Genomic DNA, 25,947 nt, shown 5'->3' on the forward strand with positions numbered 1-25,947 from the left:
ACTCATGAGAGAATGAAAACATTTAATATGGTCTATAAGAGGCTGGTGTTTTGGCAACACAGCAATAACAGCTTTTGTCCCAAGTTTCTGATTCAGCGAAAGCTTTTCAGCGCTATCCTAAATCAGCATGTCTCTAGCTTCCTGTTTTTTGAGACAGAATAATTCAATAAGCTAAGAAAGTCAAAGCCAAGAAAGTCAAAACTGAATCACAGTCTTAAAAAACTCGAGTTCAAACGAGACACGTGGTTATATTCTGTTTTCAGGTCACACTGCTCTGACGTGCAGAATATGGGCTGCACTTAAAAAACCTCCTCCAGTGTCCATAAGTGACCTAGCAACCTATATGCACATCCTCTTGAAAGAAAACACTTGCAAGATCTGCAATGCTATCCACTTCAACACTGTCTTGCAAGGACACTGGTGCTGTTAGTCTAGTTTGGTCGCACCCTTGAAAATTTTGATTCATTCAAGAAATACAAAAACAACTCCAAATATTATTTTTTTTATTCATTTACTGCTGAATTGCAAACCAGGGCTTTTGGTAAATGGCTTATAATAATTCACACAGTTGCTGCTTTGACTTCATTTAAGCTCCCCTCATTCTGCAGGCTAATTCAGTCTAAAATTAAGCAGTGTATCTCCCAAGCCACAAGTGTCCATATTCATATCAGAAAAGAAACTAGACATATTAAAGTAGCAACATGTTCCCTAATAGCTCCCTGGACTCAGTTAAATTGTAAAATGTGTGTGTGCTTCCTTTTTTATTCATTTTTTTTTTCTCACCCATCTCTCTCTCTCTCTCTCTCTCTCTCTCTCTCTCCCCCCAGTGAGTCCTTAATTATCTTCCTGTCTATCTGTACGTCTGTGTGTGTGTGTGTGTGTGTGCGCGTGTGCGTGCGTGTGTGTGTGCGTGTGTATCTGACTCCAGTCATTTGTAAGTGTGTGTGAGTGTAGACTGTGTGTGTGCACTAATGCATCTGCCCTCTGCTTGCTCTCCAGCTCACTCCTGCAAGCAGCCACGGAGCCCGGCCAACGCTGACGTTGTGGGTCTAGACCTGCCCTCCTACGGTTACACCCTGGTGTACACCTGTCAGCCAGGTTATTTCCTTTCCGGGGGTTCAGAGCACCGTGTCTGCCGCTCTGAAGGCAGCTGGACTGGCAAGGTGCCTATCTGCAGAGGTACGTGGTCAGCGGAGGTCTGCGAGGACAGAATATGGAGAAGATGGCGGGGAGGAAGGGGATGGATTAAAAGTTAAAATGTTCAAGGGGAAGACTGTGCTCATGCATAATGTGGGAGGTGTGTTGTGGCGGGACGGGGGGCTCACTGATAGTTCAGTCAGATATAATGCTAATCAAATATAATGAGACATTGTGGTTTCTGTGATATTTCTGTAAAGCCACTGTGTCAATATACTGTCGGCTAATTGTAATATGCCTGTTCAGATTCGTTTTCAGTGTGTGTTGATGAATAAGTGTTTGTTAGAATAGAGCCACCAGAGATCTTACCAAAGTGAGGAGAAGTTGAACGCAGGCGGCAAGTTACAGTTTAGTCGTGTTTACTTTTCCAACATCCTCCAGCTGTTAAGCCTCGCTGTGTATCACTACAGTACAACTTTGTGACATGCATATTTATGTTCTCCTGCAGTCGGTTCCAAATCACATGAGAAAACTGTCAAACCCGTACCAGGAACACCAAGCCCTAAAATAAATGGTGAGTCTTGAATTGCACAAGCTGTTGAGCTGGTAACCACAGAAGTCAGCATTGTTGGAGCTTCAGCACCTCTGATGGCATCAGCTACAGGAAGGTGTCCATGATGCAAACTTTGTGTCTTACTCTCTGCTCTGTGTTGGAACAGCAGCTCTGTAACTGTGCAGTAGGTTGAGTGTGCTGTCTTGTACAGTTGCTAAGTCTATGTTAATCAAATCATATAAGTTTCACTGTCCTCATAGGTGCTTAGTCTTAGTTTTGTGGCCAACTTCCCCAGCCTTTTGTGGCTCCTTGTTTGCTGGCATCAAATTTAGTATCAGCATATATTTACAAAAATCAATCAATCTGATGAGGTAAAACATTAAATATATTGTCTTTGTACTGTTTTTAATTGAGTTTATATCAAAAAGGATTAGCAAACGATCAGATTCAGTTTTATTTCATTTTAAACAGCAACATCTCAACTTTTTTGGAATCAGGCTTGTGCTTTCTAAGTAATGAATGGTACAAAAAGTTAATTAAATGTAATTAAATATTAACAGGTCATAGTAAGTGCAATATCCACTTAATGCATAAAATGTAATCAGCCTATAATTAGAAAATAATTGGTGCAACAAGATAAGTCCAGATCATACATACATGTAGCTGGTAGAGGCATTACTCTGTGTTTATGATGCAGGTATTCAAAGGCCACTTAATCTGCCTCAAGTGTCAGTGAGCATTGTAATCTAATAACCAAATATTAAAAATGTGTTTTAGCTTTAGGTGTGCTTCAGATAATGTGCCAAACCAAGATGGTTAACGTGGTAAACATTGCATGTTAGATATCAGCAGGCTAGCATTGACATTGCGAGCATGTTAGCATGCTTATATTTGCACTGAGCTCAAAGCTTGTTTACTGTTTCTGTTAAGGTAGTCAAAAAAAAAAAAAACATACAATATACAATTTAGAGACCAGCAGGGTACAGTGTGCTCGGCCAGTTCTGGGTAAACTGATATTCCCAAGGGTGGTGAAAGTGTACTCATGGAATTACATTTTACTTTTGTTTAATCAGTATCAAAAAAGGTAAAGCTGTTAGCAACATCAATCAGTTCCAAAATAATGTCATATTTCAATGTCTAAGTGCTTATTTTAACCTCTTAAACATGAACTTGTTGTGCCAACAATTATTGAAATGGATGTCGTTAATACTAGATAATTATTCTGACTATTATTAAGTTTAGTTCCTGGTAATAACTACAGACAGTCACCTTTTTGCAAGGGTAATTAGCACATCATTCCCTTGAAAATAATTACCAGTAGGTTTTGACTGTGCAGTTAAAGTGCTGCAAAAAGTTTTATCAATGTAAAACTGTTAGAAAAGTTCTGAGTTCACAGTGAGTCCAAAGTTACATCTTCCAGAATGTATTTAATTATTATTAATTGCGATTGTCAAAGCACATGAGGAACATGATATTATTCAAATTGAATGAAAAGACTGTTATTAGCTGTTTGATATGTTGACTCGACTGCACATCTAATTAACCATTTTGCTGCGTGGGTGCAAGCAGTCAGCTTGCATTAAAATCATAATACTGATTTGATGTCTCTTAAAAAACATGTCAGACATTGCTGTTTAATAGGAATGATAACTTCCACACTTTCACACGTTTCTTCACTGCTTTGGTGCTATTATTTTAATGGCATTATTTAATGAGTTTTCTCTTTTCTTTTTCCTGAAGTTCCTGATGACGTCTTTGCCCCTGATTTCATCTGGAAGGGTTCCTACGATTACAAAGGCCAGAAGCAGCCGATGACTTTGACAGTCACAAGCTTTAACGCCACGACGGGAAAAGTCAATGTAACTTTAGCCGACAGTAGCATGGAGTTTCTGCTGTCTGGTGAGTCATGTATAACTCATCTGTCTTCTGCTTCCTCCCCTCCACCTCCCTCCTCCTCCTCTCACTACCTCTGTGTGTCACATCCATTTATTTTGAGGGTGCCTGGTGTCAATCAGTCAATCACTAAATGATCTCATGCATGAGAGTGGAAATTAACTATTGGCTCTAAAGACGGATGTGTTAGTCTGCGCTGACTGACTAACTGCCCACTCAAGAGTCACTCGTCTCCTCCCCTCCTCCTCCTCCTCCTCCTCCTTCTTCGGCTGTGTTCTCTTCTCATCTTTTCGAAGCTCTTCTCTTCTGCTTTCCTTTACTTTCTCTCCGTACTTCTCTCTGCTTCTTTTTCTCTGTCATTCCTCCACACATCCTCATCTCTTTATTCACATCATTTCTTGTATCACCTCTCGTCCTCTACCTTGTAGGAGTGTACAAGCGCCAGGAGGCTCGGTTAATGCTTTTGCTGTACCAGATGAGAGCGCTGGCCCACAGCTCTTTGAGCAGGATTACTGATGAGACATGGGCAATGGACGGATTTGTGAGTATACACAGGAATTTGAAGCAGCTGGCCAGTGATCTTTTGAAAATAACCGAGAGCTGTGACTGTCTTTTATTCCATTTTTTTTTTTTTTTTTCTTCAGTCTGACAGACAAAACATTACAGGCGATGGGGCTGTAATGACTTGGGTGCCAAAAATAAGCCTTCCATGGACTGAATCAAGCCAATGTTTCCTCATTATTAGTCTTTTTCTCATCCTACTTACTGTGCCAACACGGTGAAAAAATCACAATACATGACAAGAAACTGTGACAATGAGCAGAATAGTAATTTCCTGGCTTCTTGTCCGTTTTTGTTTACATCTAGTTACATTGGTTGTGCATCAGATGCACCGGGCGCTCTGTGTGAACCATTTCAGTGTTCCCACGTTGACAATTTGCTGAATAAGCTCAGACACACGGCTGGCATCTAAGGGACTTGGACCAACCGCAGGACAGTTGTTGTTTGTGGAATTGAAGTTCTTCTAAAATAAACTTCAAGGTCCATTTGATAACAATGTGTGACAGGTGACCGCACACGGCGGAGCTATTGATAGCATACCGCACAGCTTCTGGAGCGGGGTTTCAGCTAACAAAGGTGTTATTTCTGAATGTAGCATGACAGAATGTGTCACGCTAAATACAGTACATGTAGTTTTTGATGTGGTGTAGAATAGATGTAACACTCTCTTAGGCGCCAAGAAAAGTCAGGTTTTATTCATGTGGATGAAACAAAACATACTGTTCCTCGAGCTCTGTGTTTTTTTTCCTGCTAGGTTTCAGCTGAGCCTGAGGGTGGCAGCTACGTGTTCCAAGGCTTCATGCAGGCTAAAGACTATGGACAGTTTGGACTCCAGAGACTCGGTATGTGTCCTTTCAAATACATTAAGCCCCCCTGCCATTGGTCTCTTCTTCTCAGACAGAGTTGATATTTAAACCCCCACACCGCTTAAAAATGCATTGTGCTTTTTGTGAATGAATGATGCATGTGCATCTGCTGAGGGGGCAAAGTTTCTCTGTGCTCACCTTAAATCTGAGTTGGAAACGCACAACATACAAACAGGATTAGTTTGGAAGCCAATCGTGGTCCGATGTGCAACTTATACACGTGCGCCGTGGAGACCTGAATCCATCAGCACACACGTGAAAAGACATTTAGGTGAAGGTGCTGCTGTGTCCAGCAGTTACATTTTGGAAATGAAAGACATTTGCATTTTGAAAGATTCTGAATTTTCCAGTTAGGAAGACAATATAGATGCAATTTTACGATTTGTTTATTTAATTTATGGAAAGCATATTATTTTTGTATGCCTTAAAACTTGCCTGGAGGGAATCTTTACCATCATGGAGAATCCAGATAATGATCCAACATGTTGCAAACCTTTCCAGTTACACCTACTGTTCCTATGGAAATAACATGTTTTAGTAAGTCTGTGTTAAATGGCAAGATTCCCTTCATAAACCAGTTATATAACATCTCCTTTCAATCAATGAAGCTACATATTTGCTGTGTATTGACAGCATTCAGCCACTGTCAGCCATCCACTGCCTCAGTCATACAGCACCCAGTGGATCATTTCCTTCCACATCATCGTCCTTTATTTCTTTGTGCTCAACATTCCTGTTGTCATCATCTCATGATTGTCTTCAACGAGATTATGGCAGTCACAGTGATCACTATCAGTATGATCGTCATGTTTGTCTTCTTTATCGACTTGCCGCCGCGTCTCCAACTTCATCATTGTGATCATCTTCCTCTTCATTATCATCATCATCATCATCATCATCATCATCATCGTCACCAGCAAATGATACGTATCTTTCTATTATTCCATCTGTTTCTCCACTGTTTGTGTCATTTTGTACATCTGAATATTTTAAATGTTCTTCCCTCGTATTCTTTAGCTGAATATAATGTCTTTCTTGCAGGTTTGAGTGTGAGAGAGAACGTCACGCTCCCTGACCCCGAAACCAACGGCTCCACCAACAGCAGTTCTGTTGCTGTCGCTATCCTCGTGCCTTTCTTTGCCCTCATCTTTGCAGGCCTCGGTTTTTATCTCTACAAACAGCGGTATGTAATGTATCCTGGCGTCTTCTATAGTGGCTTCGAACCCAAATTTAGTAGCTACTGTAGTCTATATCCGTTTGGTTACCACTTGAGACAGAAAGTATTACATTTTCATGAGCGTGTCCCATGTTGAGTTTCAAAGTTATCTAACACAGATCTGACGCTGAAAAAGTTTCGGGAAGCCAGATTTATGTAGATGTTTGTACAGTTGCAGCCAAAGGAAATTCACATCAAGATGAGGTAGATAGTACACCGTGGCCCACTTCCACAGCCTGCTTTACTGCTGCAAGGTTCCTCACTGGATACAGTAGTTTACTTGTGAGAGGCTTCAAAGCATGATGCAATATCAGACAACGCGTTACCATCCGAACCACATTACACAGCAGCATACGTCAGGCATTTTTAATGAGAGTGGCTTCAGTATAATTGTAATGTGGTCTCTGTCCACGTACATATGTGCTCTATGAGTGTGCTGTATGTACTGTGTGAAGACGGGTGGAGTTGTTTTTTTTTTCTAATTTAAGAAGGTTGCCTCTCAAAACAGTACATACACAGAGAACCTGTCACATGCAAATTCTGCACTCATTATATTAGTTACCGGTGATCTGGCGTAGGCCTCTTCTGACTGATCTTTTCAACAATAATTACCATTCAGCCTCATTTACCTACTGCAGCTGTCCACACCAAGATAATGGAAACATGTTTATTGGATTGGAAGGAGGCAAGATAATTGGGATGCTGTCTCTCAACTAATATGCAACCTCATTTTTCCCCTCCAGGAAAACAGATAAAGCGCAGTACACAGGATGTTCTGTCCACGAGAACAACAATGGACAGGCCACTTTTGAGAATCCCATGTACAACACAAACACAAAAGCTGCTGAGGGGAAAGTCGTCCGCTTTGACCCCAATCTCAACACCATCTGCACCATGGTTTGATGTCTACTGAGTGTGAGAGAAAGAAACACATAGAGGGAGAATACAACTTCTCCTTGTTTGCTTAACATGAATATATATATATATACACATTTCTATTTTCCCTGTTTCTGATGACATACAACAAAGACACAGAATTAATCAGAAACATAAAGCACATTTTCAGCAACACTAATGGCAGTTGCAGTCGATCGTATACAGAATCTCAAAGATTGATGAGAGTGGAAGGGGAGGTCCGACACCTTTCCAGATCTTCCCGTAGTTCGGCGAAGAGAAGTGTTCTTTACACTCTGTGAGTGTTGGCTTTATGAATAAAAGAGCCTCTGGCATATAGATAAAATAGAGTATTTTATGCTCTGCAGTATAAATATAGAGGGGTTACTTCACAATGCCAAATGAAAAATTTAGAACTTTTTCTTTTCAAGAAAACAGCCCACGTCTAGCCCCTTTGTTGTTTTGTTTTTGTCTTAGTCTTGTGTTCATCCTGATGAGTTATTTTCTCTTATGGAGGTGAGGAGCCTCTCAACTGTGAGTTGATCAATGTAATCTTTAGAGTCTATTTTCCAAGCAGTGGGGTGTGTGAGAGATGAGGAAGAAGAAAAGAAACAGCCTCTCTTTCAGTAATGTCGGTGTTGTAGTCTGTTCAAAGTTATATGGTCAATTATACCTCTTAATTGGATGGTACCTCCTACTGACGAAATATATGGCCAGGGATTTAATTACTGAAGTGCAGTACCTTTTTTCCAGTGCCACTGGGAATGCTAGGGCTTTTATTGTTACAGTGCAGTGCAGGTTCTTCGACAACAATAGAGTACATTATCTTCTGGAGAGATGGAGTCAACATTAGGGTTTACTATCAAGTGGTGTGCAGTGAATGTGTTTATGACAGAAATGTTCTTAAAGTATGAGAGTTTAAACTGAGTCTAGTCAAGGCATGCTGTACCTTTCAGTACATCGTGTGGGGCTGTACTCAATTCATCCATCTATTTAATCTGTTCTTAAGTTATTGAAGCTATTCTAAAAACCAGTTGATTTTTGGTAATTTTCCTTCTTATGATTCTCCAGTTCTGTCTTTTTGTGTCCCAAATAAGCCAAAATTGGAGTGAATTAACCCCAGCCTTGAGCCTGCATATATCAAGAATCTCAAAGTAGGAGTTCCTTGCTGAATTATGTCAGGTTTTTATTGAACAACAAAGTTGAGAATACATTCGGTGCACAGTACATACAGTTGGCCAGGTTTCCCAGAGGTTTATTTTAAGGCTGGATGTCGTAAATCAAAGAGAGAAGATGTGTCAGTGGGCAGTCTGATGAAACTTATTGTCTTGTTCTATATTAACAAACATTTTGACATGCGTCTGCCTTACTTGAGAGTAATTCCAAGACAACTTCCACATCATCCCTGGTTTTTCTTAAACTTACCAGTGTTTGTTGTGGAATTCTTTTGGGAAACCGTGCCTTCGTCAGTAAATACCCTGATCCACACTCCTACTCTCAGACACTTGATGAATGCACGGCCTTGGCCTATTTTATTGACAGATACAAACGGTTATATCATTGTCTTACTGAACCATCAGCTTCTGCCAACAAATGTACAGTATACATGGAAAAGATTTGCACACTTAAACATGAGCCACCATTAGTATTGTACTATCATCCAAGGCCATCCATGTTTTAAGAATGAAAAAAGAAATTAGACACTGTCATCACATCTCTACATCATTGCAGTGCCTTGAATACTGTATGGGCATATGTTTTTAAGGAAGACATAACATTTATTTCATGAGAAAAACTGTACATCAGTGTAATTAATCTGCACAGTTATCACTGAGTGAGCTGAGTGATGTCGGCTCAGATGGTTTATCTAAGAGGAGGTGTGTTTGAAAAGCAGCTCATAGTTTCATACCTGTGCATGTTGGCAAAAAGTGATCCAGTATAGCAATTGCTGCTATAGTACTTTGTACCACTATGTTGATTCCTGTCATTGCTGTTACATTTTGTACATTTATACAGTTTTGATACTTGATGGCATTCTTTGGCAAGATGTCTTGTGTTATTGATATGTAATATATTTTGCGAGTTCATATTTCTTATGGATGAGAAAAGAAATGCATCTGGTAAAAAACAGTATATGGCAAGTCAGTCTCACATCAGACTAGAGTAGAATGCTTTTAAATGTACCACACAGTTGTTATCCCATTCAAAGACCTGTGTATATGAATATGTACATATTACAAAACTTTTGTAAAGAGATATATTTTTTATGCAAATAAAGCATTTGTAAGTTATTGAATATGTTGTGTAAAATTTCACATGTAAATGTCATGTAAGATTAAAAAATGTTTTGTATTTTTTCTTTATCAGCAATGTATAAATCCTTAATTTATATATAAAATATAAAATAATGAACTTCAGCGTTGCTCTTCTCTTTCATTAACCGAGATGTCATGGCTTGATTCTGCCTCTGTTCTGAAACTCTGCACTCGGCTGCACTATTTGCAAAGTAAGATAAGTTGCTGCAGTGAACTAAGCAGAGAGCTTTTATCAGTCAGTCTGCTGCTTCTTTCCGTTGCACCTTTACAGATTTTTTAATGAGTTTTCCACTTGCTGACTGCTTGGTTTCGCCAAAATAAGATCAGCACTGATGCTATCTTTGTCCAAGAGACACTGTAGATCTTTAAAGCCTGCTTGTGCTCTAGCAATGCATTGTGGTCAATAATCCTTGTTAACATTAACACCTGGTATGAGCAGAAAGTCAGTTCCAACTTTGTTGCTAAACACATTTAAACGAAGTGAAATGGTATAACTTGAAATGCCATCGTCCGCATCTCCGCTGAGCTTTCCTCATGCCTGTGACCCGACTCTCATTTAGCCCGCCTCTCTCTGCCGCTCTCAGTGGTTACAAACGGCTGAAATTTTCTTGGCACAAAATGAGATGTCATTTATACAGTGGCGTGCAAAGGTTTCCTTCGCCTGGTCAAAATTTGTGTTACTGTGAATAGTTAGAAGATTGATGATTGGAGACTGTGGCTGTATTCTGAGAGTCCTCTCACAGAGCTCCTAACTAAGCCTGAAAATGCCTCACAAGGAGTCCGAGCTTAGGAGTGATATAGGAAAATTCTCAGAGCAACTCTGAGCCGAGAAGGGACTGAAACATATCTTATCGAGGTGGCGTGGTGGAATTTAGTGTGGTGGAATTATGGGTACGATTTTATGTAATGAACATCTTGAATCTTGAATATATTGTAAAGCTGTACTTTAAAAGAAAAACCTGTTCACATGCTGATAATTATTTTATTTATTTGTTTACATTTGTTGCCATGTTGCTAATTTGGGTGCATGATCTGTTTCAATAGGCCTATTAACGTGGAAATATGTAGCGCAGCTTTCATTAGTTTCTGTGATTGTTTTCCAGTTTGTATAAGAAGCTGCATTAATTGACATAACTTTACCATAAACATAACTCTGCCATCATTTACACCGAGAACAGCAGGGAAGCCCACTATGTCCATGAATGCCCTTTTGTGAGCCTGCGAGGTGTGGACATCCAGTGGAAATGAGATGAACTGCGCCACAGTTTGAGGCTGTGACAGCGCTGTAATGTGTGTGATCACTCTGCTGATGGAGGGTTGTGACAGTCATCAGCAGTCATCACTGCTGCATTTTTCAACTTGTCAAAGATCTTACTGTTATGATCACTTTCATTGCTGGCATTATGCCGTTATTTTGTTCGGTGGGAGATGTGAGCACATCTCGAATGAGATCGACCATAAACTTTATCCCTGCAATCTAATCTGTAGCGTTTTGCTAACTCACTGTCATTCAGCATTTGATGAATATTTGTCCTTCCTCTTTCCGCCATGTTCTCCTCTGCTAAAGAAACTCTTAAGCCTCTGAAAAGTCCTCTTCCGTATTCCCGACAGTTTTTCACATCAGGAGCTCTCTTAAGAGCCAGATGCTTTGTGAATAATCTTTACCAGGATCTAGTCTCGTAAGGGGAAATCCATGGAAAACATCAGAATTTTCTCAGAATTTCATCAGTAAGAGCAACTCTTTCCGCTAGGAATCTTCAGGAATACGGCCCCTCATCTTCAAAAAGCGTATAATTAACGATGAAACATCCTCTTCAGTATTTCAAAATGAGATTATTGGATTGTTTTTGTTTTGTACAATTTTAGAGTGAAAAGAGGGATACCATACAAAAGTATGTACTCTCAGACCTGAATCAGCCTGTTAGTGCTATGGCTTGATCACAGTATTTGTGAGGAAAGGCCAGGTGATGGAAATTTCAAAGCTTTATAAATCCTGAAAGCAGCTGCCTAGCACTCTGAAAATTAAGAGTAAGTGATGCCCACCTAGCAGGAGAAGGCTATAAAAAGATAGCAAAGTGTTTTCAGTTGGAAATGTAGCTAGGAAATGTTAGTTAATAGTGAGGGTGGAGGTCCGGAAGACCAGGAAAGCTTTCAAAGAGAATTGCCTGTAAGATTGCTAGAAAGGCAAATCCAAACCTGCCATTTGATTGCAGAAGATCTTCATGAAGATTTAGCAGATTCTGAGGTGGCAGTGTGCTGTTTTACTGCGCCCAACACCTGCACAAATATGAGCTTAATGGAAGAGCCATCAGAAGAAAACCTTTCCTGTGTCCTCACCACAAATTTCAGTGGCAGATGTTTGCAAAGGAACATCTAAACAAACCTGATGCATTTTGGAAACAAGTCGTAGGGAGTGATTAAGTAAAAATGGAGCTTTTTGGCCACAATGAGTAAAGGTATATTTGAAGAAAGAAGGGTACAGAATTTCATGAAAAGAACACCTTTCCAACTGTCAGGCGTGGGGGTGGATCGATCATGCTTTGGGTTTTTGCTGCAGCCAGTGGCACGAGGAACATTTCAGTGTTAGAGGGAAGAATGGATTCAATTAAATACCAGCAAATACTGGAAGCAAACATCAGACCGTCTGTAAAAAAAAAAAAAAATGAAGATGTAAAGAGGAAGGCTTGTACAACAGGATAATGATGCAAAACACACCTCAACATCCACAATAGTCTACCTCCAGAGGTGCGAGCAGAGGGTTTTCAGTTGCCCTCACAGTCACCCGACCTTAACATGATTGAAAATCTGTGGGTGGACCTCAAAAGAGCAGTGCATGCAAGATGGACCATGAATCTCACAAAACTAGAAGCCTTTCGCAGGAAGAATGGGCAAAAATCCCCCAAACAAGAACTGAAAGACTCTTAGCTGACGACAGTTAGTGCTGACCTCGCAGGGTGCCCAAACTTCTGCTTCAGATCCTTTTCTTTAAATGTTATTTTAGAACTGTGAAAGATGGAAATTTAAACAGTATGAAAGTGAATCAAAAAGAAATGTGTGATCTTTATGCTGTTTGGGTATCAGGCCATCTTTCACTCGCTGTTCACAGAAGCAGAATTTTGGCCAGGGGTACCCAAACTTTTGCATGACACTATATGTACTTTGCATGTCAGATGAATTACAGTTTACAGGAAAATTACAGGAAATTTTCCTGATTAATTATTTATGGAGGTATAGCGAGTGGTAAGAAAATAGGCATTTTACAGGCATTGTATGAAACTTGAAGCGTTCAGGCAAAACATGACCCTGTTTATCAAGCTTGTCATGGTATCTACAGTATGTGCATTTGTACCTGTAATTGTAGTAATTCTCTAAAACAGCAGTACGTCAGAGAAAAGTTTTGAAGTGATCTTATTCAAAGTTGAATGTTCAAACAAATTACAGCAAAATAGAGTAAGGGGGAAATCACTGGCCTCCCAACATCACTTTGTGACAGACTGGATTGACATAGGTGGATAGCCACCACAGGCTTGGCAACATGAGGAGGTGACACTTTGTCAGGACATGATGTGACTGATTAGGATGACACTAACTGCAGCAGTCAAAGGATAGAAAATGCAAAGGAGTGTCACCGAGATGACAGAACACTCCATAAAGAAGTCTGAAGAGGCCCCATAGAAATCAAACACCATCCACTTGACTGGCAGGAACCAGTTTGATTTCCAACTCAGGTTAAGCATATACTTTAAAGTCTAAGCCCAGGATTTATGTATGGATTAGAAATATTTGCCAGAAGGATTTTCCATTGAACTTACTCTGAAGCTTCATCAAGCAGATTTTACCCAAAGGGTGTTGATGATGTAATATAAGCTGTTGCTAGGCCGAGATGTCAAATAAGCTCAGGGTGTTTGTTCAGTATGGGTCTATGCTCCATGTAATACACTAACACCCTCTAAACACTGACTCTGACCTCCTGTTTGCTCTGGGAACAGCGTATAGCTTCATTAGAGCTCCGCTTTCTATGTGGGAGAATCCCTAGAGGAACCTCTAGTGTTCAGCGGCGGGCTTCCTCTGCAGTTTGTGCCGTGTCATCCTACAAATTCTCAATTGAGATCTGGTGACTGAGCAGGTTAGTGCAGTAAGCTGATTCCACTGTCCTGTTCATGGAGGCATTTATGGTCTTGTGGCGTGGGCATGTGCCTGCTATAGAAAATCAATTTGCAGAGGTGCATACACAGGTACAATGAAGGAATGTTCCTGGCTGCCTCTGATGTTCAGATACCCCATGGCGTTCCTCCACTTTCATCAAGGGGCTGAGTGTGTACTGTGAAATCACACCCCACAACATCAACTGCCAGCAGTATTGACACATTGCATGATAGATGGAAGCACTGCTTTTGCACAAAATGCTAGTTCTCACCACCATAACATAACAGGAACTCTTATTGATCTGAATGAGCGTTGTTGGTAGAATCCTCTAACAGGCAGGTGTTTTTCACTGTTTATCCTTTGTTGCACAGCGTCTGGAGAAGTCGGTGAAGTTGTTGGTTTTCTTCTCTCAAGTGTGTCAAAGCCTAGTGAGTTTTGTGTGCTTCCATGGATCTTTTGGCTCTAATGTGCTGGATTGTCAGGTGACTAACTAGCCTCTCTCTCCCTGCATATTTCAGTCTTTCACTAATGAGCCATTTTCAGCCACTCTGCTCTCATTGGCCAGATGTCCTCAGGGTGGTGGGCTGTTCTGTGTACAGATGGGAAGCTGCTGAGAAAGAAAAACCTGAGGGAAATATCAGTTAATGAAATTTTCCAATACACGTCTCTGACTAAAGAAACCGTAGTTTACAGAACTATGTTGATATGGCTGATTTGTGCACTAAGTAGCAGCATTTTCACTCATAACAATGAAATTCATGTAAAGGTTATGTCTTGGAAAATGGACTGGGATTTAATATTCTGTGGAACAGTTTATGAGAGCAGAGTTATATAGTTTAACATACCCTTTTTAATCTTAAAGTGGATGAATAATGTAATTTCCTCCATAACCATTTCAGCAAAATAAATTTTTAACCCACCGTTAAATCACATAGGCCTTGGGAAATATCCCACAGTAGATCGAGGATGTCTCTGCCTGATATGAAATGAAGGATGTTAAACTGAGGTCAACGACCACTATCAACACTACCTATCATGAAAGCAACCGAGGAGGCAGAAGTGTGTCTGCGTGTGTGCGTGCGTGCATGCGTGCATGTGTGCATGCGTGCGTGTGTGTCTGTGGTTTGAATTTTGCAGATTCCTCCAAAACATTAATTATGAGGCAGTTCACATCATAAATCATGAGCAAGATCCATAATGTAACGTGATTTTCCTCCAACTGGGATTTCATGCATTTAATTAGAATAACGTAAATTTCTTTGGATGCATATTTCCTTCCAACCTTCCCAAAAGAGCCTTAAAAGCATACTGTGCAGGATTTGTTGGTTGCTGTTTGCAAACACAACATTCAAATTTGGCCCCTTGCTCAACGAGCAAGAGGGAGAGCGAGTGGAAGGAGGGAGCGGTGTTCAGGAGCACTACCTGTGAGTGGTTCTATGTATTTTGGCCTTGAGAATCCACCATGTGCAACAATGTATCATTAATAGAATGTAATAACTTGTAACTCAGTCAAATCTTAATACACAAACATGAAACTTTCAGAGTGATTAAACTTCAGGAGGATGACATCTCTGATGTAAATTGCCAATTTACGTCCATAAATCCTCTGAGAAATCATACCTGAGAAAATTTACAATGTGATGAACAGAGTCATCCAGCTGTAGTTGTCTGTACATCCATGGCTACATTGCAAGCAGTACTGCTAATAGCTGATTCGACATACTCTTAATGGCATCAGTTTACTTCTTGGCAAATTGATCATCTATATTAGCTTTAGTTGCTACTCGCTGGTCTGACTAGCTCGAAGCCAGTGGACGTACCTGGTTGACAACCCTGGTCAAAAAGCTTTCTGTGGTGATGTCAGGTTGGTTAAAAAACATCATTGTCATCCAGAAAAAAGAAAGAAAGACAGAAAAATTGCAGTGCTTTGAAAAACCAGGCCAAAATTTTGCCCTTCCACAAACCTGCCCAAGATCATTTTTAATGACATAATCCATCCCAAGGCCCAATCTGGCAACAACTTTTACAGTCCTAACTACATAATACAATATGAGATGCAATCCTGCAAGGGGGAACAGCTGCATCGATTGTGTTAGGGTGCCAGGCTGGCTGTTGGCACCTGTATCCAGTCTCTATGCTAAGCTAAGCTAATTGGCTGCTGGCCGTAGTTTCATATTTAGCATATAGATATGATAGTGCTATCAATCCTTTTATCTAACTTTGCATAAATAAATAAGTGTATGTTCCTTTAATTTACTGAGTCTAGTAGAATTTCAAGTGAACATATTTGAAGAGTTTCTGTCTCACTCCGTCAGCTCACTGACTTAAGCTAGCAAGCTGTCGTCTTTTCTCATTGTTACTTTTTCTCTGTCACTGTCTAAAAATACTACATTCAGATAAACATGAACAAATCTTGTGAATTAATCTGCTGTGGTTGTCAGACTATTCTGTCAATACGGATGTTATTTTAATAGGTTGCGTACATCAACCGTTGCATATCAGCATCATCACTGACACTTGCCATGTGCACACAGAATCTGACAGTCACTGTGCTTGACGGTTGCTGTGAGCGCACTTTATGAGGGATTTTTCATAGTGATGCCGGGACATATTGCAAATTATTTCATTTTGGAGTACATATTCATGGTACATGAAACTATAAATAAGGCACAAACATGGAGAAGTTGGCAGCAGGAGGCTAAAAGCTTGATTAAATGATAACACATGCTCACGATGTGCTTCAAATAGCTTATGTAAGAGTCACACGGTGGAGCACAATATAAAAACACTGCAAATATACAGCGATCAGCCACAGCTTTAGAACATAAGCAGCAGCTCCCTTACGTCCTGTGAGTTGCGAGGGCGGGGGTGGGGGGGCTCCATGGATCAGACTTGTTCCAGCACGTCCCACAGACGCTTGATCGGATTGAGATCTGGGGAATTTGGAGACCAAATCAGCACTTTGAACTGTTTGTCATGTTCCTCGAGCCATTCCTGAACATCTTATGCTGTGTGTCATTATCCTGCTGAAAGAGGATGTTGCCATCTGGGGATACTATTGCAATGAAGGAATGTATTTGGTCCGCAACAGTGTTTACGAAGGTGGTATGTGTAAGGTAACATCCACATGACTGCAAGGACCCGAGGTTCCCCAGCAGAACACTGAAATGTAATGAAATGATCAGGGTTATTCGCCTGTCATTGATTTTATTGTTGTGGCTTATTGGTGTATATATGACTGTGATGTCTCTTTATCCACCCTTTCCTGGACCTGTAGATCAGAGAATATCTGGGAGGTGAATTACAAAGCCACATCAGTATGACCTTGATATTCTGTACAAACCCAGTGTGAACACTAAAGCTCTTCTTGACACGACAACTTTGATCTAATTGCTCACAGGGTGTCCAACTTCATAGCCCTCCCTGTCTTAAACAATTAATTGTGAAAATTTTTTAAATTAGCTGCTGATGCCTTGTGACTCGCTCCTGAAGGAAGCAGATTCTTTGATGTGAAACAAGCAGCTGCACACAACAGATTTTTTTCTTCCTCATCTTGGAAAAAAAAAAAATGCTTTTGACCAGCCAATCACATCCGTCACATAAGACATTCCTCACCACAGAAAATCACTCGTCCCACAAGGCAAATCTTAAGACATCAAATTGAAGCTGGTAATATGCTCCACTGTATGGAAGATGAGCCTTACGAAGAACACGAACGCAGTTTTAAAAACACACAGCGCATTATTGTAATTTCATCAGCTCTCAAAGCCTCAATCACAGCAGTCATAAAAAACTCCTACGCTCCCTGAAAATTCCCCTCAGGAGCATCCAGAGAAGAGAAACCCACAACAGAGCAGAGGAGCCTGCTTTTGTGAGTGAGTAATTGGGCTTCATATTTGAAAAAGCATGTGTGATATTTTATTCAGGGGGCCAGAACCACTGAGCAGCATTTCTGCTCGCCGTTCGTTTTCCTGGACTTATATTTTGTTAATACACTTACAAACACAAACTGAAAACATCTCGCTGGCTTTATGTGGATCAGTAATATTGAAAGGCAGTTCAAGTGGTACACCAGGAAGCATTTTGAATATATTATTTGCATAAAATATGACAGAGAACTTGGCTTTAATGTGCTGGTAAGTGCTGTATTTATACATTTAGTCCTACAGTTTTTTCTTTCTTAGAAACCAAGCATATTAGAGCAAATGCAACGAAAAGAGCCCTCAGATCTATTCAAACGCTCCCAGCTGATAGACTGACGCAGTGATTCGCTCTGCTTGTTTCATCTTATGAACGACAACAGCAAATAATAACACACCAAATTGTTTACGGTCTTTAAATATCAGATAATATGATTCTTAGATTGCACCTGCGTAAAGTACCTGGCACACGAGGACACGCTGTGTGCTTCTGCACACTGATCTGACTATTTATCCTGCAACATTTTGAGAGAAGAGGAGGAAAAAGTGCAGTTATGTGCCATGAATTAGTATGTGACATTTCGTCTTATCAATGAAATGTTTCGCCATGATATACAACCTCTGTTAGGGAGCGCGTTATACATCATACGGCGCTAACATTTTGGATGTGTTATCATGCATGCTCTGCAGGAAGTGGAGCTCATTTCAGCATAAAACTGAAGGGGAGGGGAAAGTGTGCCACATATGATGTTATCTGAGCATATGATTGAGCACATTTGTCCTTCGAGGAATAATCACATAGTGTTCTGCTGATGTTAATGTGCCACAGTTCTGCCTGCAGCTCCTTCCGAAAGAGGGCGGCTTAAGTTGTCCATTAAACAGCACAGACAGAGCGCTCGTGGCTGTGCACGGCGAGGATTTGTGTCAGCTAAGTGGCAGGTCTAAGAACAGCTTTATTTATTTATGTATTAAGATTGTTTTTTTCTTTCTTGAGCTCCATTCAGTGTTTCAGTGCTCCTGGAGCCTCAGTTGCAGGAGAGGCACCAGACACGGTGTGTGAGTAAAGGATGACGGGCAGTTGTGGAGTCAGGGATCAGTGGATGAGTGTGTTTTGGACGCCCTCCTGCTCAGACCAGGTCAAAAGCGTAAAAACACATAGTTACAGCTGCGCTCGGAGTTTCAAGAGCTCACAATCTTTGTGTGGGTAATTTGGCACAGTTTATTTCTGAGTAGATAAATCCAAATCACTCATGCAGTAAAACAGCATTTTTCATTCTAGCTGTTTACTGTACACAATGACTGTGTATCATGGTGCTTGTGTGCAACATAATGCATGAAGTGGGGAGTCTGGAGGCGGCTACATTCTCTCCTGATGTCGGAGACTGTTTGATGGATGACCCAAACTGTCCCTGCAGTCTGCTCCTACTTCTGTTTGGCTCTTTGCTAAATTTTGTTGAACCGTCTCTTTGGACCAGAGCAGCATTGTAAGAATATGTGCTATCTCCTTCCAATCTAATTTAAATGGAGCTTCCGTCTATTGACTTAAGGCAGTCCTTCAAATCCCATACAAGGACATTGGATTTTTCTTGGCTTATACTTTGGGCTCTTTCTGCTCCAGACTGACTGGTTTATAAGGGAACACTTCTAAAGCATCGTTTTCTATTGATATCAACATAATGAAGGCCACTCTGAGATCACTTTAAAGTCACTGTCATAATCAGAATCCACAGTTTCTTTACCTGCTAAATTCTGACAAAGTGCAGCTTTTCACAGCTGCTTCTGCCTTTTTCTGCCTTTCTGACATTAGAAATGTAGCACACAAAACTACGCTCTTTGAGTGAAATATTCCCAATTGTGCAAAATAACTGCAAAATGTACTGAGATAAAGAAAGAGTTGCTTAATGCTGTGAGTTTGAAAATGATATGATGAGCCACGTTATATGAATTATATTGTGTTAAATGTTAAACACAAATATCTGCACAGATGTAATGTTTTTTTGACTTTACAAATATAAAGGAACCAAAAATTAGTCTTCTGTTTTCAGCAGCTACACTGTCTCAACGTTCACTTTCCAGACGCTGACAAGAATATGTTGATTTCAGTAAGTGTATTTGGTGGCTGTCCTCAGACCATATCTAATAAAAATCTAATGTCACGCTGGCTGCCTCGGGTTCTATTCTCTGTTACCATGGAGGCAGCGCATTGTACACACAGAAAAGAAGCGTAATAGTTCTTAGCACAGTAATCTAGAAAAACAGTCCAACATTTTTCACTCAGACACTGCAGGTGCTCGGCTTTGTTGCCTCACAGTTGGAACATGTCTGTTGGTACCAAAGAATTTCTGAAAGCTGAAGGTGCTCTGTATCTGCACCAGCCTTCATCCTCTGTTTAATTCCCCCCTCTGTCTTCCCTGCTTTGGTGCTGCCCTCCAATCTAACCAGAGAAAAACACAGCGGCCATAACTGGTTGACAAGAAATGTATGGTGGAAAGTGCCCGAGGTGCCTTCAAGCTGTTTTGAGGGTGCACCATGTAGCATATTTTACCGTGAGGGATATTAAATTATTATAGCAAAGAACTTTGCTTTGTTAAAAGGGAGGAGTGGATTCACACTCGCTCCCAGCTATCAGAAATAGTATTTATATTAAATAACAGAATTTAACTTGCATTAAATTTACCTCTGGGCAACACCCTTTAAAAGGAAAAATTGATAGCAAATGAATTAAGTTTCAGTGTGAACGTTGCTACAGAGTTCTTTGCTCGTGTATGGTGACCGTAACCACACACACAAACTCACATAACCAGGTTCTTTATAAATGAAAGGTTTTACACAATATACACAGTAACCACAAACTACACACTTCCTGCACAATTACTGATACAACAACTTCTACAACTTCTAATACACACACATAACAATTATTACTAAAAAATAAAGCAAATGAATGTGACCATTAATAGGCTCAATGCTAAATGCATGAATATATACAGCGATAAACAATCAATGAATAAATGACTGAGGTCACAAATGCAGCAACATACCAAAGACCAGATCAAGCGTGATGTCTTAATAAGATGCATCAATTAGTGGAAACATAAAGGAACAAGTGGATGAAATCTTTAACACTGAATAGAATAAGGCATGAGGCAGCGTTCAGCGGCTGAGAGAGATGGGAAATCCTAATTTTTTATTCAACGGTTCTCAAGTTTTCCTATTTATCTACAGCGTCAACCAAATATCACAGGAAAAGTACTGTCTCCTTTTGCTTGATGGCTAAGAGGAGAGGTCAGTCTGGAGGAAGGAGAGGAGAGGAGAGGCAATGCTGGTCTGTTAGTCTCGGGTGTGTTCGCTCCCACGTAGCAGCTTGGCCAGCTGATATGTCTCTTTCTCTCGTCTAGAGCCTCCCGCAGCTCTCGGGTATTGTCGGGCATCCCTGTTCCCACATGGCGACTTCAGCTTGAGTCGACTGTCTCTCAGCAGGCGGCAGGGTGATGGCCTCTTCACAATGCACACACTCGGTTGTTCAGGAGACGCAGTGGCAGCTTTGACAGAATTTGTCACAGACTTTTCTAACTTTGATCAAGTTCGAAATGAAGGCATTGAGCGGACTGGAGCACAGTCCTCGAAAGAAGGTTTCTTCCTTTCAAGTTGGCTGGATGTCTTCAGCTCGCTCGCTGCGGCTCAGGATTCAGCTGGTCTCTGGGCGGTGGAAGCGAGCAGGTCTCCGGATGAACCGGCCAGCAGCCCACTCACCGGGGACGAAGCTGAAGAACTTTGAAGTCAATAGACTGAACTGAAGAGCAGATGAGGCGCGAATTGCAGAAAAACTTTAGTTTCTCCTTGTGTTAGTCTTCTGTGAAGAGGAGGCCAGCGTCCTGTGTCAGATCTGTAGTGTCAGAGGTGCAAAACTTCACCAGTCCTCCCGCTAAATCTGTCTCTTTCTAATTCTTTTATTTTGTTCCAATTTGCTAAAGAAGTAATAAAATTTAATACTACTTTAAAAGTTTAGCCTTTTCATTTGCTGAAGGAAACCAAAGCACCTTCATGAATAATACCAGTTCATCCTTAATAATATAAAGCTATATAATATAATCATTTAATATGGCCTCTAACACAAACACACACACTCACACTGTCACAGGCAGTCAGTGGGTGGCCTATGTGAGTTTTGGTATCTCAGTCTTACCCTTCCTTTTATTACAAGCTGTGATCCATTTTCTGGTTAAACGTGTACATATTCACAATTTCCGTGCCATTATCTACTCAGGGAGTCTAAAAACACCATCCAAGCTACAATAATTGCAGTGAGGACATAATGAATCATACACATTGTAATATTATCAAGTAATCTTTAGACACTAGTTTGAGGTTAAGAAAAACCAGGCAGGAATTTAAAATATTATTTGAAATATGTCATTAGGGTTGAAGCAAGAGACTATGCTAATTAAACTGTTTCCCACATTATCAGCAGTGTCACTGAAAAAAAGGTTTGTGTCAGCTACAACAAAGTGGTGATTCATGCTTAATAAAAAATATTAGACGCTTCATTTCTTCACATAAGGAAGCAGTTCCTTGCCATAAATTTTGGGTCAAAAGGAGAATAAGCAGGAGGGTTGCAATGCTTTTGCCCTGGTTGCACCGGCGCATTGGTAACGTAGGTCTGTGAATCTGTACATGTCGACCTGTCCGTTCCTCTGTCAGTCTGTCCACTGACGCTAAATTTCAACACTGAACATTGCTGACATTTCAAATGATTTGATACACACGTATTGGACTGATACATCAGAATCTCTGGTCAGTCGAAGAGACTCTTCCCATGTTTAAGCTCCTCAGTCAGTTATTATGTGACTCTTGAACACAGGGTTGAAAACCTGGTTTCAAATCTTAAAGGTCCAGTGTGTAGGATTTTGGGGGATCTGTTAACAGAAATGGAGTATAATATTCATAGTAATGTGTCATCAGTGGATAACCACCTGGACATAAGAATCATTGTGTTCTCATTACTTCAAAATGAGCTACTTATATCTTCAGATGGAGTCCGCCATGTTGCAACGCCATGTTTCTACAGTAGCCCAGAACGGACAAACCACACATTGGCTCTAGAGAGGGTCTTTTGCATTCATTGTGGCCATCATAGGCTTGCCTGTGGTGCCCGGTGAGGGGTGTTCATTTGGTTGCAATCTGCATCCTCTCCACTAGATGCCACTAGTGAATGAATCCCACACAGCTTGAGGTATTATTTCGTAAGTGTTCCCGAGCTCATGTAGTAATATCCTTTTTACAATCATGTGTTCACAAAGTGGTGAACATCGCTCCACCCTCGCTTGTGAACGACTGAGCCTTTCCAGGATGCCCCTTGCATATCCAATCATGACGCTATCACCTGTTACCAATGAACCTGTTTACCTGTGGAATGTTCCAAACAGGTGTTTTTGGAGCATTCCACATCTTTCCCAGTCTTTAGTTGTGCTTGTACCAACTTGTTTGAAACATGTTGCTGCATCAAGTTCACAATAAGCAGATATTTAGAAAAATCAATGAGCTGTGGTATGAGGTCAAACATTAAATATATTGTGTTTGTATTGTTTTCAATTTAGTATAGGTCAAAATGGATTTTGGACTGTGTTTTGTTTGTGCTTTATGCGGAGTCCCAACTGTTTTAGAATCAGTGTATTGTAAGTAAATTCAGAAAACGGTGACTTAAAATCAAGTGCTCCAAGGTTTGGCATCATCACTCTGTCCATAAGAAAACCCTGATTCAAACAGAGCAAAACAGTTACCAGTTTAACAGTGATTATATGTGGAAGCTCCAACAGTTATTTGAATACAAAACTCAAGTCCTTCATGTACAGTGCAAGGCAAAATACAACCTACAATGTATAATTATATGATTTATTTAACCATGTAATCATCTGAGTATGTATATAATGGATGCATATGATTGTCCCTGAGTATTTAATTCTTATATGACATCTGATTTATTAAGCAAATAAAAAGCAATCTACATGGTAGAAGTTCTCAGATAATCCTATTCTCCCAGTCAAAAAGATGCTCAAACTTCCATGTGCGAGATTATTAACCAAGCCAGCTGTGTCATAAAGCCGAGAGAGGAGCAGGCTGACATTTGACCACAGGATGGTGGCAGCAGTGGTTCCTCTTGTCAGAGCCATAGTAGCAGTGAAATGCCACTGTCACTTATTGTTCTGTGGTTGTCATGGCTTATGTGAAATCCATTTTCTCTGTTTGAATACATTCTGTCAGGGAAGAAAAGGCCCAAACTCAAATCTTCTCTGCCCAGTTTTTGACAGGGAGCATCTGACAGCAAATGGCTGCACGGCCTCTTCGCAGATGAGACATCCATCTGTCCTTGGACTGTCTACCATCTTTCACAATGGCTTCATTTTCTTTACACTAGCGTACAATTGCTTTACTCCTATTGCCTTGATCATCTGCCAGATCAGACTGGAGACTGCCACAATGTGATCTCATGCATCCATACACTCAGCCATTGCATTGATTTGTCAGTCCATATAGTCAGATGAGCATTGTTTTTACATTTCCTTTTGTTAATGCATTTAAATAATAGTTGACAGTACAAGCATTGCCTGTCTGCTTGTTAAATGTCAGTACTGTATCTGCCTTGCATTGTGAGAGAAAGATAATGAGCGATACCTCTGTGCATATATGAAAACACCATTGCTGCTGTCCATACAGTGATGAACATCAAATGTATAGAGGTAATATCTCCAAGTGTTCTCCAAGTAAATTTAGGAGTTCATTCTGTCATCTATGCTCAACACATTTTCCACATAAAGCATTATTAGCTCTTTCTGCAGCGGGGATATGTAAGGAAGGGAAGACTTTTCCATGATGTCGCTTGCTTTCGACCCTGAGGGATTTCATAGAGCGCCAGCCTATATTTGACCTGGCAGCATGTACCCAGCCTGTCAGACACTACCATGGCTTTAAAGAAACTTTCCCTCAATCCTTTCGTGGCGTCATGACTCTCCACTCCACTCTGAATCAGCTCCAACATCCCAAACCCAGCATCCTAACGTTCAAGTGAAAAGTGAGCAGTCAAATGTGTTCAGATCCATCTGTGACGGTTGAGATCACATGTCTATGGACTCTAATTAACTGGCTTCGCTTTTGCAGACCTTTTTTCATGTTTGGACAGAGAAACACAGAACAGGGGCAATAAAATTGGATGCTTATTGAATTGAGTCAGCTCAGTCATTACCCAAACAGGGTGTTTTATATAAATTAAGCTAATTACTTCAGCTATCTCTAAGTTGCTTTCCCTAATTTTAACAAAACTGTTTTGTTATTAAAAACAAGATCTTCCATCATATACAGCTCTATCCAAGAAGCAGATCAGGTTAGAATAATTTGAGAGTAATTAGAGACTAGATGTCAGCGATGCCTCAGGAACTGTCACAGCTTTGGGTCTTGGTCAGTAGAGTGTGTTCAACTGAACTTGAAAAAATGGGAAAATTCAATTTGGTGACTCAGCTGCCTGAATGTATTGATGAAACATGGAAAAACTAGTGGAGTGCTATTTTCTAAGCTTGCAATGTGGATGAATAAAGAAATAATAGCTTTCATTATCAGTGCTGATGTTATATATTGCAGTAGCACAATCATGCGACAGCTTTGTTTCAGGCCAAATAGAGTTGGAGTTTTAGTTTGATCAAGTCTTTTGAAAATAAAAATGAGTCACAGACGAGTTAGGAAAAAAAAAAGATTGCCAAACACCTTTGTACACTGTAGATATGTTAGCATATTGCTATTTGTGTATCACTGTGTTCTCCTGACCGCTTTTAACCTTACCTGGAACAGGTTTCAAATTGATTTTACAACAGCTGAGTAGATAGAATAGCCTATGTAACATTTAATCATGAAATACGGAAGCCCGTCGGGGACTTTATTATTAGATAATGCAAAATTGAAAATGAAAATGTCCTTCCACAGTAGCATTAATTTTCCATTTATGTATGTGTTATGTAGGTCAAAATTAAAAATAAAATTGCACTTTCAGAGTTGCATTATCATTTCTTGAAGTTCCCTATGGGCTTCTATAATAGGACTCAACTTAAACAACTTAAATGTCGCCCCGGAAGAGACGCACAGGCAAGCTCTAAAGAAGTGCTGAAGAAGAGAGACAAATTGTCGAGCTAGCTTGTTCTGAGGGGGCGTATGTAGGCTGTGAGGTGGCCACAGGTTCCGGCAGTCATTAGCTTGTTAGATGTGAACATGTGCACCAAAGAAACCATGGTGAAGGCAGTCTGACCAGCAACAACTGGCACCTGCGGATGGAAGGGTCCGCTTTGGTCAGTTTAGCTAATTAACCTTGAGATCTAGTAAAGATTCGCTTGCTTTCTGACAGCTCACTCATGCTACTCGGAGAGCTCGGGTTATGCAAGTAACCTAAAGATACACACTGTAT

At 40.5% G+C, this 25,947-nt stretch overlaps 1 protein-coding gene across 5 annotated transcripts in view; it reads left to right on the forward strand.

Moving 5' to 3' along the window:
- LOC143324561 (CUB and sushi domain-containing protein 3-like) overlaps window positions 1-9,520 on the forward strand; it is a 223,280-nt gene extending 213,760 nt beyond the window's left edge. For all 5 annotated transcript variants that reach the window (XM_076737169.1, XM_076737171.1, XM_076737170.1 and 2 more), the window contains 7 exons: window positions 1,000-1,179; window positions 1,646-1,711; window positions 3,431-3,589; window positions 4,012-4,124; window positions 4,899-4,986; window positions 6,052-6,193; window positions 6,970-9,520. In XM_076737169.1, coding sequence (XP_076593284.1) covers window positions 1,000-1,179; window positions 1,646-1,711; window positions 3,431-3,589; window positions 4,012-4,124; window positions 4,899-4,986; window positions 6,052-6,193; window positions 6,970-7,129 — 908 coding nt within the window. In that variant the 3' untranslated portion in view covers window positions 7,130-9,520. The remainder of the gene's footprint in view (window positions 1-999; window positions 1,180-1,645; window positions 1,712-3,430; window positions 3,590-4,011; window positions 4,125-4,898; window positions 4,987-6,051; window positions 6,194-6,969) is intronic.
- The last annotated feature ends 16,427 nt before the right edge of the window (window positions 9,521-25,947 follow it).

The sequence above is a fragment of the Chaetodon auriga genome, chromosome 8 (assembly GCF_051107435.1).
Source record: "Chaetodon auriga isolate fChaAug3 chromosome 8, fChaAug3.hap1, whole genome shotgun sequence".
NCBI lineage: Eukaryota > Metazoa > Chordata > Actinopteri > Chaetodontiformes > Chaetodontidae > Chaetodon > Chaetodon auriga.